The sequence below is a fragment of the Cervus canadensis genome, chromosome 18, assembly GCF_019320065.1.
Source record: "Cervus canadensis isolate Bull #8, Minnesota chromosome 18, ASM1932006v1, whole genome shotgun sequence".
Lineage (NCBI taxonomy): Eukaryota > Metazoa > Chordata > Mammalia > Artiodactyla > Cervidae > Cervus > Cervus canadensis.
In genome coordinates, this window is record NC_057403.1 from 7,799,898 (window position 1) to 7,817,491 (window position 17,594).

At 38.9% G+C, this 17,594-nt stretch overlaps 1 protein-coding gene across 1 annotated transcript; it reads left to right on the plus strand.

Moving 5' to 3' along the window:
* The first annotated feature begins 6,648 nt into the window (after positions 1 to 6,648).
* On the plus strand, positions 6,649 to 7,602 carry LOC122420660 (vomeronasal type-1 receptor 4-like). Its single transcript, XM_043436048.1, has one exon. The coding sequence runs from the start codon at positions 6,649 to 6,651 to the stop codon at positions 7,600 to 7,602; it is 954 nt and encodes a 317-aa protein (XP_043291983.1).
* The last annotated feature ends 9,992 nt before the right edge of the window (positions 7,603 to 17,594 follow it).

Sequence of the window (17,594 nt, forward strand, 5' to 3'; positions counted from 1 at the left end):
AGAACTGATGCTGGCTGAAACCCCAATATTTTGGCCCATGATGAGAAGAACTGACTCATTTGAAAAGACCATTATGCTGGGAAGGATTGAAGGCAGGAGGAGAAGGGGACGACAGAGGTTGAGATGGTTGGATGGCATCACGACTCTATGGACATCAGTTTGAGTAAGCTCCAGGAGTTGGTGATGGACAGGGGAGTCTGCCACGGTGCAATCCATGGGGTCACAAGGAATCAGACAAAAGATAAGACCACTAAAATTTGTGAAGGCATATCCCCTTATACTAGCTTGTTCCTCGTAAGAAACCATCATGGGAGGTAAAGATTGCTCATAGTGTTGAAAATATATTGATAATGATATAAATAATAAACAGTTTTCCTCCCATGTATGTGACATCATCTGGGTAGTCATGTTATACTACATGGCAAGTGCATTTTTCGGGTCCCTTGATTTTACTGGTGAGTTTATTTAAGATAGGGAATTTTCCCCAGTATCAGTGGGCCCAATGTAATTAGTTCAGTTCAGTTGCTCAGTCACATCCAACTCTTTGTGGGCCCATGGACTGCAGCATGCCAGGCTTTCCTGTCCAGCACCAACTGCCAGAGCTTGCTCAAGCTCATGTCCATCAAGTCGGTGATGCCATCCAAGCATCTCATCCTGTCATCTCCTTCTGCCTTCAATCCTTCGCAGCATCAGGGTCTTTTCCAATGAGTCCATTCTTCATCAAGTGTCCAAAGTATTGGTGCTTCAGCTTCAGCATCAGGCCTTCCAGTGAATATTCAGGACTGATTTCCATTAGGACTGACTGGTCTGATCTCTGTGCACTTCAAGGGACTCTCAAGAGTCCTCTCCAACACCACAGTTCAAAAGCATCAATTCTTCTGTGCTCTGTTTTTTGTGGTCCAACTCTCACATTCATACATTACAGGAAAAACCATAGCCTTGACTAGATGGACTGTTGTCAGCAAAGTAATATCTCTGCTTTTTAATATGCTATCTAAGTTGATCATAACTTGTCTTCAAAGGAGCAAGCATTTTTTAATTTCATGGCTGCATGACCATCTGCAGTGATTTTGGAGACCAAGGAAATAAATTCTGTCACAGTTTCCATTGTTTCCCCATCTATTTTACATGTGGGACCAGATGCCATGATCTTTGTGTTTCACATCTTGAGTTTTAAGCCAGTTTTTTCACTCTCGTCTTTCACATTCATCCAGAGGTTCTGTAGTTACTCTTCACTTTCTGACATAAGGGTGGTGTCATTTGCATATCTGAAGTTGCTGACATTTCTCCTAACAATCTTGATACCAGCTTGTGCTTCATCCAGCCTGGCATTTCACATGATGTACTCTGCATATAAGTTAAATAAGCAGAGCAACAATATACAGCCTTGACGTACTCCTTTCCCAATTTGGAACTAGTCCATGGTTCCATGTCCATTCTAACAGTTCTTGACCTGCATGCAGATTTCACAGCAGGCAGGTCAGGTGGTCTGGTACTCTTATCTCTTGAATAATTTTCCACAGTTTATTGCAATCGACACAAAGGCTTTGTTGTAACCAATAAGGCATAAGTAGATGTTTTTCTAGAACTCTCTTGCTCTTTTGATGATCCAGTGGATGTTGGTAATTTGATCTCTGGCTCTGCTGCCTTTTCTAAATCCAGCTTGTACATCTGGAAGTTCTTGGTTCACATACTGTTGAAGCTTGGCTTGGAGAATTTTGATCATTACTTTGCTAGCATGTGAGATGAGTGCAATAGTGTGGTAGTTTGAACACTCTTTGGCATTGTCTTTCTTTGTGATTGGAATGAAAACAGACCTTTTCCGGTCCTGTGGCCTTGCTGAGTTTTCCAAATTTGCTGGCGTATTGAGTGCAACATGTTCACAGTGTCATCTTTTAGGACTTGAAATAGTGATAGGTTGTTGCTGAATGATAAGACCCCAGGATTCTTGGCCTCCAGAGGAGATTAATTCAATCCAGGGCCAGAGATGAGGCTGGATCACTCAGAGCTTTTGTGTAATAAGTTTTATTAAAGTATAAGGGAGATAGAGAAAGCTTCTGACACAGGCATCAGAAGGGGGCAGAAAGAGTACCCCCCCCCCCCACTAGTCTTCAGCTGGATGTTATATAGTCACTAGCAGTCTTTTAGTGAAAAGAAAGGAATGTCTTAAAACTCAGAATGGCACCAGGCCCCTCATCCATAAACTGCATTTTGTGATAATCTTGGCACCAGATAATTCATCCCAGGCCATAAAATGATTGACTTGAATCTTGTAGAAGGGCAGATTACCATACAAATAGTTTCATTTACATAGATTAGGGGAACAATATCTGAGTATAACATACTGGTTTGTCAAGTAGGTTCTGAGCCACTTGCGGATTGAAGACAGAGTCTGGGGTACATTAACATAGCTTGAGACAAACATTTCCATAAGGAAAATGTATTGGTTGACTCAAGGTTTGAGAATAGTTAGCTTCAGGTGAAACCAGGTATCATGGCACACAGCATTTTAAGAGAAACTGCCTTTTAAATTTTTATAGAGAAGGAAAAAAATATCACCAGGATGTTTCCTCCTACCTCTTAAGAGAGACAAAAATGTCTGGCACTTGCAGCCTATTTCCTCCATTTGGAGACCCCTGGCCTTCCTGCCTGTTACCCTCTCAATAGCTCATCTGGAATTCCATTACCTCCACTAGCTTTCTTGGTTCTGATGCTTCTTAAGGCCCATTTGACTTCAGACTCCAGGATGTCTGGCTCTAGGTGAGTGTGAGTGATTACACCATCGTGGTTATCTGGGTCATGAGATTTTTTGTATAGTCTTCTGTGTATTCTTGTCACCTCTTCTTAACATCTTCTGCTTCTGTTAGGTCCATAGCATTTCTGTCCTTTACTGTGCCCATCTCTGCATGAAATGTTCCCTCGGTATCTCCAATTTTCTTGAAGAGATATCTAGCCTTTCTCATTCTATTGGTTTCCTCTATTTCTTTGCATTGATAGCTGAGGAAGGCTTTTTATCTCTCCTTGATATTCCCTGGAAGTCTGCATTCAGATGGGTATATCTGTGCTTTTCTCCTTTTCCTTTCTCATCCCTTTTTTTCTCAGCTAATTGTAAGGCCTCCTTAGACAACCATTTGTCTTTTTGCATTTCTTCTTCTTGGTGGTGGTCTTGAACAGAGCCTCCTGTACAATGTCACCAACCTCTGTCCAGAGTTCTTCAGGCACTCTGTCTATCAGATCTAATCACTTGAACTTGTTTGCCACTTCCACTGTATAATTGTAACAGATTTGATTGAGGTCATATCTGAATGGTTAGTGGTTTCCCCTACTTTCTTCAATTTCAGTCTGAATTTGGCAATAAGGGGTTCATGACCTTAACCACAGTCAGCTCCTGGTCTTGTTTTTGCTGACTGTATAGAGCCTCTCCATCTTTGGCTGCAAAGAATATAATCAATCTGATTTTGGTGTTGATCATCTGGTGAGGTCCATCTGGTGTAGAGTTGTCTCTTGTGTTGTTGAAAGAGGGTGTTTGCTATGAACAGTGTGTTCTCTTGGCAAAACTCTTGTTAGCCTTTGCCCTGCTTCATTCTGTACTCCAAGGCCAAAGTTGCCTGTTACTCCAGGTATCTCTTGATTTCCTACCCTTGTATTCCAGTCCCCTATGATAAAAAGGACATCTTTTTTGGTGTTAGTTCTAGAAGGTCTTGTAGATCTTCATTGAACCATTCAACTTGAGCTTCTTCAGCATTGATGGTTGGGGCATTGACCTGGATTACTGTGATATTGAATGCTTTGCCTTGGAGACAAACAGAGATCATTCTGTCATTTTTGAGATTACACCCAAATACTGTGCTTTGGAATCTTTTGTTAACTATGAGGGTTACTCCATTTCTTCTAAGAGATTCTTGCACATAGTAGTACATATAATGGTCATCTGAATTAAATTCGCCTGTTCCAGCCCATTTTAGTTCACTGATTCCTAAAATGTCAATGTTCACTCCTCCCATCTCCTATTTGACCACTTCCAGTGTACCTCAATTCATGGATCTAACATTCCAGGTTCCTATACAATATTGTTCTTTGCAGCATCATACTTTACTTCCATCACCAGTCACATCCACAGCTGGGCATTGTTTTCACTTTGGCTCCATCTCTTCATTCTTTCTCAAGTTATTTCTTCTAACTCTTCTCTGGGAGCTGGACAGCCTCATGTAAATCCGTGAAGTCAAATCACACCCTCACACCATACACAAAAATAAACTCCACATGGCTCCAAGAGCTAAATAGAAGACATGACACCATAAAACTGCTAGAAGAGAACATAGGCAACACTTTCTCTGACATAAATTGCAGGATCACCCTTGGAAGTCCCAGGATCAAACAGACAGACTCTTACAGTTTCTATTACATTTAGGTTTGCCTTCATATACAACAGCCTGGGAGGTTTAAACATAGATAGTTTTCCCAGTTTTTCACAGTTCTGGACGCTAGAAGTACATGATCAAGTTGTCAGTGTGTTTGCTTTTTGTGAAGCCTCCTACTTGCATTTCAGATGTTCTTTTAATTTTGCACTGATGCACTGAGCTTTAGTGGCATATTGTTTCCTCTCCAGGATGCTCCTGAATTAAGTACTTGATAAAATAATCGAGCAATCAGATCTACGTGCTTTTATTTATAACTGTTTTCAAACCCTCACTCTTTTTTCTATTTATTTCTTCTGCACCCAATTCTTTTCACAGGGATCAATAAAAAAAAGTATATTTCCTACAAAATTTCCATAATAATTGGCATTGAATTATGAAAATGAGTCTAAATTGATATAAGTTGTGCCGGTGGTTCCTATCATGAGTTCTTGATGATGTTCCTCCTTTTCCTTTTGTCTCTTCGAATATATTTCCCAGGTGTTTTGTCTCATTCCATTTCTTTACCAATACTTTCTTTGACGGTTTCATTCAATGGTTGAAGGTGAAGAAAGTACCAGTATTAGGGCAGAGACTCATCTCAGGGAAGTGAAGAATCCAGCGGGACGCACATGGTTTGTGTCAGTCCCTAATGTGTGTGATTTCAGCATTTCTTCCTCGTGAGACCATCCCCTTCAGGGATCATGGAAAAGAAATTACCTGTCAAGTACAGCCAGTTGTCTCCTAAGGCTGCTAACTAGAAACTTGTAATTGTTTCCAGTAATTAACAACTGAGAGAAAAGTTTCCAGAAATGTTCTCAGCTCCCAAGCCTGCACTCCCATAGCTGCTGCAGGTGAAATGGTAATGCAGTTTTGATGGGAGGGGAGGGGAGGACAGCGTCTCAAACCCATTTATCAGGATCTGGCTGCCTCCCTCCCACACACATACTGGGTATAATGACCATCCCACTGAGCCCTTGTCCTGGCAGCTGGAAGGTATGTTCGTTGTACTTTCTTCTGAGCAGCAGAGTCTGTGAGAGAAAGGCAGATCAAGATTCTGGGTAAGTGATCACTTCAGAAACTGACACCAACACCAATTTGTTGACATTCTAGCAAATCTAATACATCAGTTTATGAGAGACACGAGAATCCATGCTTTGCAAGTGCCAAATTTTGCCTGTGTCTTGTATGTTAATGTCAACTGCAAATATTAATTTATTGCTAATATATTCACTGGGCTCAGACAATAACATACTGATTCAGTGTATCATTGGACAATAATAATTTTGTTTTGTCTTAAACTGTTTTATCACATGCTAGTGTTTTATGCCCTAATGTTTATTGCCTACATATGATTATTCAAACATTTCTATAATAGACGCTATTTTAGTTGTGTTTCTGTCACGGGAACAAAAGAGTCTTTCTGTTGCCATCCTCAGAGTGGATCATTCTCATTCATGACATTGCCTTGTCCTGAGGCAGGCTCCTGCTGTATTCTACTGCCAGCAGTGATGTTCATGTGTTAAGATGCTTAGATTTTATTCATAATATGTGGTTCCATGGAATAAAGCTTTACACATTAATGGAATCATGTTAATTGAAAATTTAAAAATACCACAGGTCTACAAACAGAAATGTTGTGAAATTATAATCAAATATAGATCTGGTTTATTATATGCCTGCAACTAACTAGCTGTTTGACATGGCTGGTGATCAGTGCACTCTCTTTTTTTGTTTTGGCTGTGCATCAAAGTTCATGAGATCTTAGATCCTGGACCAGGGATTTAACCTGGACCCTCTGCGATGGAAGGCAGAGTCTTAATCATTTATGCACCTGGGGGGTTCCTTAAACCACTGCCTTGAGCAGCCCAATGGGATTCAGTCCTCACTCTGCACTAAGAAGCAGGTTTGGCAAATACTTTACCTGTCTGGGGGTATTTGGGGGTAGGTTACACTCCTCTGTATAACTAAAGTCCCTTCAGTTCCTGCCTAATAAATTTGTGAAGCATGAAGATGTGATCACATAAGTATCTTCAGTGATTAATTTAACATATTAGTTCTCCTTAAATGTTATATATGGAACCCTTTAAAGGCTGCTGCTAACAGAAACACAAGAAGCAAATATTTCCAAGTGGGAACTATTGCTAAGTGGAGAATATTGGATTTCAGTTGACACAATGCATGTAGCCCACGCCTAATATTCCCATGCAGACATTCTAACTCACAATACCAGTGACTGTGAACTGAGAGGATGGCCGTCATCTTTTTCGTAATAGGCACGATCATCTTAACACGGACTGTGGTTGGACTCCTGGGGAATTTCTCACTCCTTTGCAGTTATATCATCCTTCACTTCATGGGTTACAGGTTAAGGTCCACAGACTTGATCCTTAAGCACCTGATTGTGGCCAACCCCTTGGTCCTCCTCTCTAAAGGGGTTCCACACTCAGTGGCAATGTTTGGGTGGAAGCAGATCCACAGTGATTTTGGCTGCAAACTTCTCTTCTTTCTGCACAGAGTGGGGAGGGGAGTGCCCATCGGTAGCATCTGCCTCTCGAGTGTCTTTCAGGTGATCACAATCAGTCCCTGGAACTCCAGGTGGGCAGCGCTGAAAGTAACAGCTTCTAAGTACACCGTTCCCTCTATCTTCCTGTGTTGGATCCTGCAAATGCTGGTAAATGTCATTTTTCCTATCTATATAACTGGCAAATGCAGTGACAATAACATCACAGAGGAAAGAGATTATGGTTGCTGTTCTACTATTCTTACTGACCAGAAGAATAGAAAAACCAGAGACGCCTTGTATGCAGCATTGCTGTTGTTCCCTGATGTTTTAAGTTTGGGGCTCACACTCTGGGCCGGCGGCTCCGTGGTTCTCATCCTGTACAGACATAAGCAGCAGGTCCAGCAGATTTGTAGAACCAACGCCTCCTCCAGATCTTCCCCTGTGTCCAGAGCTACTAAAACCATCCTTCTCCCGGGGAGCACCTTTTTCTACTTTTCTACTCTTTCCTCCATCTTTCAAATTCTTCTGGCTCTTTTTGATCAGCCCAGCCGGTTCCTTGTGAACATGACTGTAATCATAGCAGCATGCTTCCCAGCTGTCAGCCCCTTTCTGCTCATGAGCTGTGATTCCAGTGTATGCAGGCTTTACTTTGACTGGATGAGAAATACAGAATCCTTTACTATTATGAGAAATCTGTGACTTGGCTATTTTTCCACAATGTACAAGTGACTGTTTATTCACCTCAGAGACATAACTAAAATTTTGAATCTCAAGAGAATACTAAAAAGGACATGCTGAGCATCTTATCCCGAATAAACAGTTGTAACAGAATTGTCATGACATATAGTTATCTTGTAAAGAATTGTGTGCTTGAAGATTTTCTAATATTTTCAGAAAAGGGGTTCAGAATTTATACAATAATAATCACGTCTTGAAACCACCTTCATATTATTTACTATTCAAATGTGTAATTTTCAATCTACAACAGATGTCTCACTGAAACTAAATCGACATGAACTATAGAGAAAGGTTTGCGTGAACATGGATTAGCATTGGGATAGTCCTTAATGAAAGACAAGTTAGTGACCTCACAGAATAAAGAGTGGTCTGCTGTGGAGTTAGAGTTTAAACTCAGTCTCCAGCTGTAGAGACTTTGGGAGCCAGTGATGAGTTTTATAGATAACATGCCTAGAGACATGGCAGCATTTATTGGAAATATTGTTTTATATGGAAATTAGTACATTTAACTATTTCCATGTAGCAATGACCAGATTGAAGTGAAGTGCAGCACAAGGAGCACAAAAAGAATGCTCCAATAAAAATGATAGCAAAACAACAAAAATGTATGTTTCAGCTGATTGTTTAAATTAAAATGTATTTGATATATAACACAGTTTAACATATACAAGCTGGTGATATACTTGTATATTGTAACATGATTGCTATTGTGCACATAATTAGCACCTCAATTATAAAATATATATCCTTTTTTTCATCATTTTTAAGAATTTGTTTATTTTTTAATTGAAGGATAATTGCTTTACAGAATTGTGTTGTTTTCTGCCACATATCAACATGATAAAATATGTATCCTTTTAAATTTAACTTTTCTATCAAATCCAGTTGATTTACAGTATTAGTATTGCAAATGCATCATAGTGAGTCAATGTTTACATAGATTCTAAATTCTGAAACCTTACCATATCTCATTCCACCCTCTTTTTCTCTCCCCACTGGTAACCACTAGTTTCTTCTCTGTATATCTGAGTTCATTTCTGTTTGGTTCCATTCATTAATTTTTTATATATTTTAGGTACCACAAATAAGTGATGGTATACAGTATTTGTCTTTGCCTTATTTCACTAAGCATAAGACCTTCTGGTCTATTCATGTTGTTGTAAATGGAAAATTTAATTCATTTTTGTGTGTGTGCCTGCTCAATTCTGTCTGACCCCTTGTGACCCAATGGGCTAAGCCCATCAGTCTCCTCTGTCCATGAGATTTCCCAGGCAAGATTACTGGAGTGGGCTGTCATTTCCTTATTCATGGGATCTGCATGACCCAGGGAACAAACCCATGTCTCCTTGGATTCTTTGCCACTGAACCACCTGACTGTTATACCAGTGTGTGTGTGTGTGTGTGTGTGTGTGTGTGTGTGTGTGTGTGTTTATAAAACACCTTTAACCACTCACCTGTTAATGTATTAGTATTTTCATTTTCTTTGGGTGTATACTCAGATGTATAATTGCTACATCACATGGTAGTTCTTTTTTAGGTTTTTGAGGCACTCCATACTGTTTTCCATAAGTGGCTGCACCGATTTCCATTCCCTTCAACAGTGTACTAGAGTTTTCCTTTCTCCACATCCTCACCAGTGTTTGTTATTTGTGGTCTCTTTGATGATATCTATTCTGATGGGTGTTAAGTGTGGTTTTGACTTGCATTTCTCTAATGAATAACAATGTTGAGTATCTTTTCATGTGCCTGAGGGCCATCTGTACATCTTCTTTGAAATAATATTTAGTCAGGTTTTCTACCCGTTTTATATCATGTTTTCTTTTTAAGACTGTGTTGCATGAGGTGTGTATACCTTTTGGATATGAACTTATCAGTCATATTCTTGGAAAATAATTTCTCTAATTCAATAGGTTATCTTATCCTTTTATCCATGGCTTTCTTTGCTGTGCAAAAGGTTTTAAATTTAATTAAGTCTCATTTGTTTATTTTTGCTTTTGTTACCTTCACTTTAGAAGACAGAACCAGCAAAATATTGCCACTACTTGTGTCAGAGAGTGTTCTGCCTGTGTTTTCTTGTCAGGGTTTTATGGTTTCCAGTCTTATATTGGGGCCTTTAATCTATTTTGAGTTTATTTCTGCATATGCTATGAGAAAATATTCAAATCATCTCATTCTTTCACATGTAGCTGTCCAGTTTTCCCAGCAACACTTTTTGAAGAGAACTTCTTAACCCCATTATATAGTCCTGCCTTTGGTCATGTATTAATTGACCAACAGTGCATGGGTTTGTTTCTGGCCTCTCCATTCTATTCCAATTATCTGTGTGTCTGTTTTTGTGCCTGCTGGATACTGTGTTCATGACTGTAGCTTCGTAGTAGTCTGAAGTCAAGGAACAAGCTTCCTCCATTTCCTCTTTTTTCAAAAGCAGAAAAATAATATGCTTACCAAATTACAATGGTGGGACTGCCTAGGATGGACATTGTCATTCCAAAAACAAGAAATCAAAGTAGAAACAAGTCACCTCCCTAAAGCAGGTAAAAATCCTAGGACAGTAAATTCCATCAGATGTTAAAGTTTGAGAACTATCCTGTTTGTCTGGATGTTCTGTCCCCTGGACTGCCTGTCTCAAGGCCACCTTTATGACACCAGTAGCCATGGGCTCATCTACTGTGCATATATTGATTCATCACACCATTCACTGATCAAAGCAGCTGTTGCTCTGTGGAGTAGTTATTGAAGCTTGGACCAGAACAGAACAGGATATGTGTGTGTGTGTGTGTGTGTGTGTGTCTATAAATTCCTGGAGGTTCATATAGTACTAGAAAAATGTGTTGTCTTGTTATTTAGTCACTAAGTCATGTCCAACTCTGAGAACCCATGGACTGTAGCCACCAGGCTCCCCTGTCTATGGGATGTCTCAGGCAAGAATACTGGAGTGGCTTGCCATTTTCTTCTCCAGGGGATCTTCCCAGTCCAGGGATTGAGCCTGCATCTCCTGCATTGGCAGGCAGATTCTTTACCACTGAGCCAGCAGGCAAACCCGCTAGAAAACAGAAAAATGCTTTAAATAAGAAGAAAGAAAAAACATAATGATGGTCTATAGCAAAGACACACAGGGGTCACCTAAAAGACCTCCCAATGACCAAGTTGAACAATTTTATTTCGAAGAAAGTAGTTTTGGATTATAACTCACAGTATAAAAGAAATGTGCATCAGTCTAAATTGATAATGAATACAATTGAAGAAATAATTTATTCAGTAAACAGAACTCTTTTTCAGAAATATTCCACATAATTGTGTTGAAAGTATATCATAAAAAATGTGGAACATAACATCCCATTTTTTTTAATTAATTAACTAATTAATTAATTTTTTTTTTTTGCTTTACAATATTGGACTGGTTTTGCCATACATTTACATGAATCCGCCATGGGTGTACATGTGTTCCCCATCCAGAACCCCCCTCCCACCTCCCTCCTCATCCCTTCCCTCTGGGTCATCCCAGTGCACCAGTCCCGAGCACCCTGTATCATGCATCAAACCTGGACTGGTGATTCATCTCATGTAAGATAATTTACATGTTTCAATGCCATTCTCCCAAATCATCCCGCCCTCACCTTCTCCCACAGAGTCCAAAAGACTCTTCTATACATCTGTGTCTCTTTTGCTGTCTCTCATACAGGTTTATCATTACCATCTTTTTAAATTCCATATATATACGTTAGTATACTGTATTGGTGTTTCTCTTTCTGGCTTACTTCACTCTGTATAATAGGCTCCAGTTTCATCCACCTCATTAGAACTGATTCAAATGTATTCTTTTTAATGGCTGAGTAATATTCCATTGTGTATATGTACCACAGCTTTCTTATCCATTCATCTGCTGATGGGCATCTAGGTTGCTTCCATGTCCTGACTGTTATAAACAGTGCTGTGATGAACATTGGGGTACATGTGTCTCTTTCAATTCTGGTTTCCTCGGTGTGTATGCCCAGCAGTGGGATTGCTGGGTCATATGACAGTTCTATTTCCAGTTTTTGAAGGAATCTCCACACTGTTCTCCATAGTGGCTGTACTAGTTTGCATTCCCACCAACAGTGTAAGAGGGTTTCCTTTTCTCCACACCCTCTCCAGTATTTATTGCTTGTAGACTTGGATAGCAGCCATCCTGACTGGCGTGTAGTGGTACCTCATTCTGGTTTTGATGTGCGTTTCTCTGATAATGAGTGATGTTGAGCATCTTTTCATGTGTTTGTTAGCCATCTGTATGTCTTTTTTGGAGAAATGTCTGTTTAGCTGTTTGGCCCACTTTTTGATTGGGTCTTTTATTTTTCTGGAATTGAGCTGCAGGAGTTGCTTGTATATTTTTGAGATTAATTCTTTGTCTGTTGCTTCATTTGCTATTATTTTCTCCCATTCTGAAGGCTGTCTCCTTCCTTATAGTTTCTTTTGTTGTGCAGAGCTTTTAATTAGGTCCCATTTGTTTGTTTTTGCTTCTATTTCCAGTATTCTGGGACGTGGGTCATAGAGGATCCTGATGTGGTTTATGTCAGAGAGTGTTTTGCCTATGTTTTCCTCTAGGAGTTTTACAGTTTCTGGCCTTACATTTCGATCTTTAATCCATTTTGAGTTTATTTTTGTGTATGGCGTATATGACTAACAATGAGAAAACAGAAAGAGAAATTAAGGAAACTAGTCCATTCACCATTGCAACGAAAAGAATAAAAGACTTCGGAATATATCTACCTAAAGAAACTGAAGACCTATATATAGAAAACTATAAAACACTGGTAAAAGAAATCAAAGAGGACATAAATAGATGGAGAAATATACCCTGTTCATCGATCAGAAGAATCAATATAGGGAAAAAGAGTATACTACGCAAAGCTATCTATAGATTCAATGCAATCCTTATTAAGCTACCAACGGTATTTTTCACAGAACTGGAACTAATAATTTCACAATTTGTATGGAAATACAAAAAACCTCAAATAGCCAAAGCAATCTTAAGAAAGAAGAATGGAACTGGAGAAATCAACCTGCCTGACTTCAGTCCCTACTACAAAGCCACAGTCATCAAGACAGTTTGGTACTGGCACAAAGACAGAAATATAGATCAATGGAACAAAATAGAAAGCCCAGAGATAAATCTATGCACCTATGGACACCTTATCTTTGACAAAGGAGGCAAGAATATACAATGGAGAAAAGACAATCTCTTTAACAAGTGGTGCTGGGAAAATTGGTCAACCACTTGTAAAAGAATGAAACTAAATTACTTTCTAACATCCCATTGTTAAGTGTGGTCTGCATAGAGTGTTTTCCTTTCAAGAGTACACCATGAAAAGGGACAAAAATAACTTTTCATGAACAAATCAGAGGCACCCTACCTCATCCAGGAGACTGAAGTTAATATCAACAGTGACAAACCATGTTGATTGTATGGACCCATGATATGATGTAATGAAAATGGCTCTTACACCTTTGCAGTCTTCCTCCCCAAAACACAGAACCCAAGTATAATGATGAGAGAAGTGTCACATTAATATCAGTTAAATGCCATTCCAGAAAATACTGGAATAGTGCTCCTCAAATCTGTCACATCACTAAATCTGAGAAACGTCTGACTAATTGTCTTGGCAAAGAGGAGCCTAGAGAGAGGTGACTACAGTGCAAGATTTGGTATCTGGATCAGTTCTTGGAAAAGAAAATGCATATAAAGGGAAAATTGAGAAAATCTGAATAAAGTGTTGACTTTAGTTAACACATGCATCACTATTGGTTTGTTAATTATGACAACTTTATACACCAAATAGAGGATTTTAAGAGTCAATGCATTGAGTGTGAGACACATGTGAACTCTGTACAGTCTTGCCATTCTTGTAAATCAAAAGTTGTTCTAAAATAAAATCCTTCTAAAAAACATGACTAGAATTCCCAAAACATAATTGAGTTAACTGTACAGTCTTTTCTCCTGAGTCTTCCCTTGGAATAAATACCAAGAGGGTGATATTCCCTGCCTGATTTTCAGCAATCTCAGCTAGGAGGTGGGAGGAGGTAAGTGTCTCCTTCAGGGCACACATAGAAGCCTTGGGTCCTTTATATGGTGCTTGGATGGGGCATTCCAATCCCTGAGATCAACATTTTCACTCACCTCTTAATCTAGCAACATTAGGAGCAAGCAGCCAATGGTACTACATTCATTACTTTCTTAAATGTTCAAAAGTATTATAAAGAGAGTCACCCAGATACTCACTTCTTGTAACAGGCAGATGTGTTGGGAGTCTGCGCTGCTGAATCAGGACATGGACTATCTGTGCTCTCTTTACTGCTGGAAATAAGCTCGTTAGTGTTTTTACTTCTAATTAGATTAGAAAGCCATTTCCAAAAACAGGAACTGATGAAAAACTCTCCCGTAAATTCCATTTCCCTAGAATGACTCCTCATAACAACAGACTCATGGCATTATTTGAAATTCATAAAATGAAATCTTGTATATTGTATATTGTACATTGTACATTGTAATTGTATATTGCATATTACATACACTTCCCAGCTGGCTCAGTGCGAAAGAATCTGCCTGGCAGTGCAGGAGTCACAGGATTTGGGGGTTCGATCCCTGGGTCAAGGAAGATCCCCTGGAGAAGGAAACGACAACCCACTCCAGTATTCTTGCAGTGTTTCTCCCATGGACAGATTGGCATATGCAGCGATGACAATGAGTGCTATACAACTTCATGCTAATCTTAAATTCACAAACAACATAAGGAATATAAGAAGGGTAACACTTGACTGTAAATGTACTTCTTTTTTAAAAAGATTTTTTGATGTGAACCATTTTTAAAGTCTTTATAGAATATGTTACAGTATCCCTTCTGTTTTATGTTTTGATTTAGACAGCAAAATTTTAGCTCCATGATCAGGGATCAAACCTGCACACCCTGCGTTGAAAGTCTTAACCTCTGGACCACCAGGAAAGTTCTAGGTCCTCTTTTTGTTCTTTTTTTTCCTGATCCCCCCAGTAGAGGCTTATCAGTTTTGTGCATCTTTTCAAAAAACCAGCTCTTGCTTTCATTGACTTGTCCTATTGGTCTTTTGATGTCTGATTTGAAAATTTTCTCTTTCATCTATATCACTTCCACTCTCTGATATCTTTGACGTTATGTGTAGTTCTTTTTCTAATTTCCTTATTTGGTAGGTTAGACTGTTTATTTGAGATTTCTCTTGCTTCTTGAGATAGGCTTTTATCCATATCAATTTCCCTCTAGAACTGCTTTTGCTGTGTTTTATAGATTTTGAAATTTTCTGTTTTTATTTTTATTTGCTTCAAGGTAATTCCTCATTTTCTTCTGATTTCACATGGATCCATTGGTTATTAATAGCCTGTTGTTTAGTGTCCAGGTTTGATCCTCTTGAATTAGGTAATTGTCAAAATCACTGAGCCATCATATCTAGGTGATTTTATTTTATGGCATATACTTTTCAACCCCTATCCCTTTTTTACTGTGTATTTGTCCCACATCCATTCCTTATCACAGAGGATGAGTTATATTTTCCTACAAGATTTCCATAATAATTGGCATCGAGTTATGATAATGAGTCTAAATTGATTTGATTTGTGCCAGTAGTCCATATGATGAGTGTTTAATCATATTCCTCCTTTTCCTTTTGTCTCTTCAAATATACTTCCCAGGTATTTTGTCTAATTCCATTTCTCTACCAGTACTTTTGTTGATGGTTTGGTCCAGTGGTTGAAGGTGAGGAAAGTACTAGTTTCAGAGCAGAGACACATCACAAGGAAGTAATGAATCCAGAGGGACACACATGGCTTATATCAGTCCCTAATGTGTGGAATTTCAGCATTTCCTGCTTTCCTCCTCATGAGACCCTGTTGCCGTCAGTGATCATGAAAAAGAAAATGCCTCTCAAATATATCCAGTTGTCTCATAAGTGTGCCAACTAGAAACTTGTAATTGCTTCCAGTAATTAACAACTGAGAGAAAAGTTTTCAGAAATGTTCTTGGCTCCCAAGCCTGCACTCCCATCGCTGCTGGTAGTGAAATGATCATTGCAGCTTTGATGGGAGAGGAGGGAAGGACACAGCATCTCAAACCTACATATCAGGGACCGACACACAAACTGGGTATAATGACCATCAGGGAGCCCACTCTCCTGGCTGAAGGAAGGTGTCAGATAAGGATGTTCTATTTCAGTCTGAGAGGCAGAGTGTGTAAAAGAGAGGCACATCAAGATGCTGAGTGATCATATCAGAAAGGGGCAGTCTTCTGTGTAGTCACTGGATTCAGTGCAACACCATGCATAAGGCAGTAAAATCCTGAATCATGAGCTGAGATGGCAAAGAGAGATGGGGTCCTAACCCTAAACCAATTCCTGCTGGCTCTTCCTGGAGTTTAATTTAATCCTCACTGACAGTGGCTGTTGTGACTTAGTCCAAGTGATAACAAAATCTGATTTTGTTTAAGGTGTTTAAAAATGTAGATATAAAATCAATTTTCTCTTGAGTCTGCCTCAGAGGAATCATAGACTAAATGTTCAGGATGACTAGAGAGGCCACAATAATAACTCCAGGGTGGCAGTAAACAGCATGATTAGCATGCAAAAATCATGCAGTTCTGTACAGAAAATGAATACAACTGGAAATGGCTTGAAGGGAAATGTTTTCTCTGACTCTGGATGATAATGGAGACAGTAATTGTGTCCTCACTGAAAACATCCAGAGTCCATTGATTATGGTGAGGTTGTCTTCACTCTTCATGTTATCAAATGAGCAGTTAAAGAAACTTCACATAATTCCAAGTTTCAGGCAGCAGCTCTCAGTCATATATCGTATTGTTTCTGCCCATTTAAAAGGTATTTTAATATGAATCTAAATACCTACTATTTTAATTTATAAAATGCATGAGAATAAATCCCTTGCAGGTGCTGATTTGTATCTATCTCTGGTATGTCATTTGAAAAGTCTAATTCATCGCCATATATTCAATTAACTCTGCTATTAATGAATAGATATCTGTATCACTGGAAAATAATAATAATTTACTTTTTCCTTTTGTACTACTTCATCATGTATGACTATTTTATGTCCCAAGTTAATGATATTATGTGGGATTATTTAACAATTTCTGGAGTACTTGCATTATAACTGCTTTTCTGAAATAAAAGCAAAAGACTTCATGTTTCCATCCTAATTCTGAGCCATCCTCATCTTCATGACATTACCTGGTCCTGGGGCAGGCTCTTCCCATATTCTCCTGGCAGGCAGCAGTACATGCACATATACCAAGAAACCTGAAGCCTCATTTATAATACAAAGTGCCTTACAGATGAAAACTTTTCAAAATTGGAATCTTGTCTTAATAAAAATTATGAAATAGCAGCAATCAAATATCAAAGAACAAGTTCTGAAAACAAAACTAAATATCAATCTGAATTATTATATGAACAATTAACTAACTTTTTGGAAAAGTCGGGGTTCAATGCACTATCTTTACCAGTCCAGTGGGTTTCAAGTCCTTACTCTGTCCTAAGAGCAGATTTTGACAAATATTCAATCTCTCTGTGCTTATGTCACCCTCCTCTGTATCATTAAGGTCACATAATTACCTGCCTCACAGACTGTTGAAGAATGAAGATGTGATCATGTGTAAAGCCTACAGCTTCTAATTTTACATATTAATGCTCTTTAAATATCATATATGCAACTTTTTAAAGCTGCTGGTAACTGAAAAACATAAAGTAAATATTTCTTAGTGGGAACTAAGGGTAAATGGAGAATACTGGATTTCAGCTGACATGATGCATGTAACCCACACCTCATGTTCCCATGCAGGACATTCTAACTCACAAGACAAGCATCAGTGAGTGAACTGAGAGGATGGCCAGCAGCGATTTGACAATATCTTATCAAATATCTTATCTGCGTTATCTTCTTA

Excerpts from the sequence above, each read along its gene's own strand:
- LOC122420660 (XM_043436048.1), top strand. The coding sequence starts at position 6,649 with ATGGCCGTCATCTTTTTCGTAATAGGCACGATCATCTTAACACGGACT.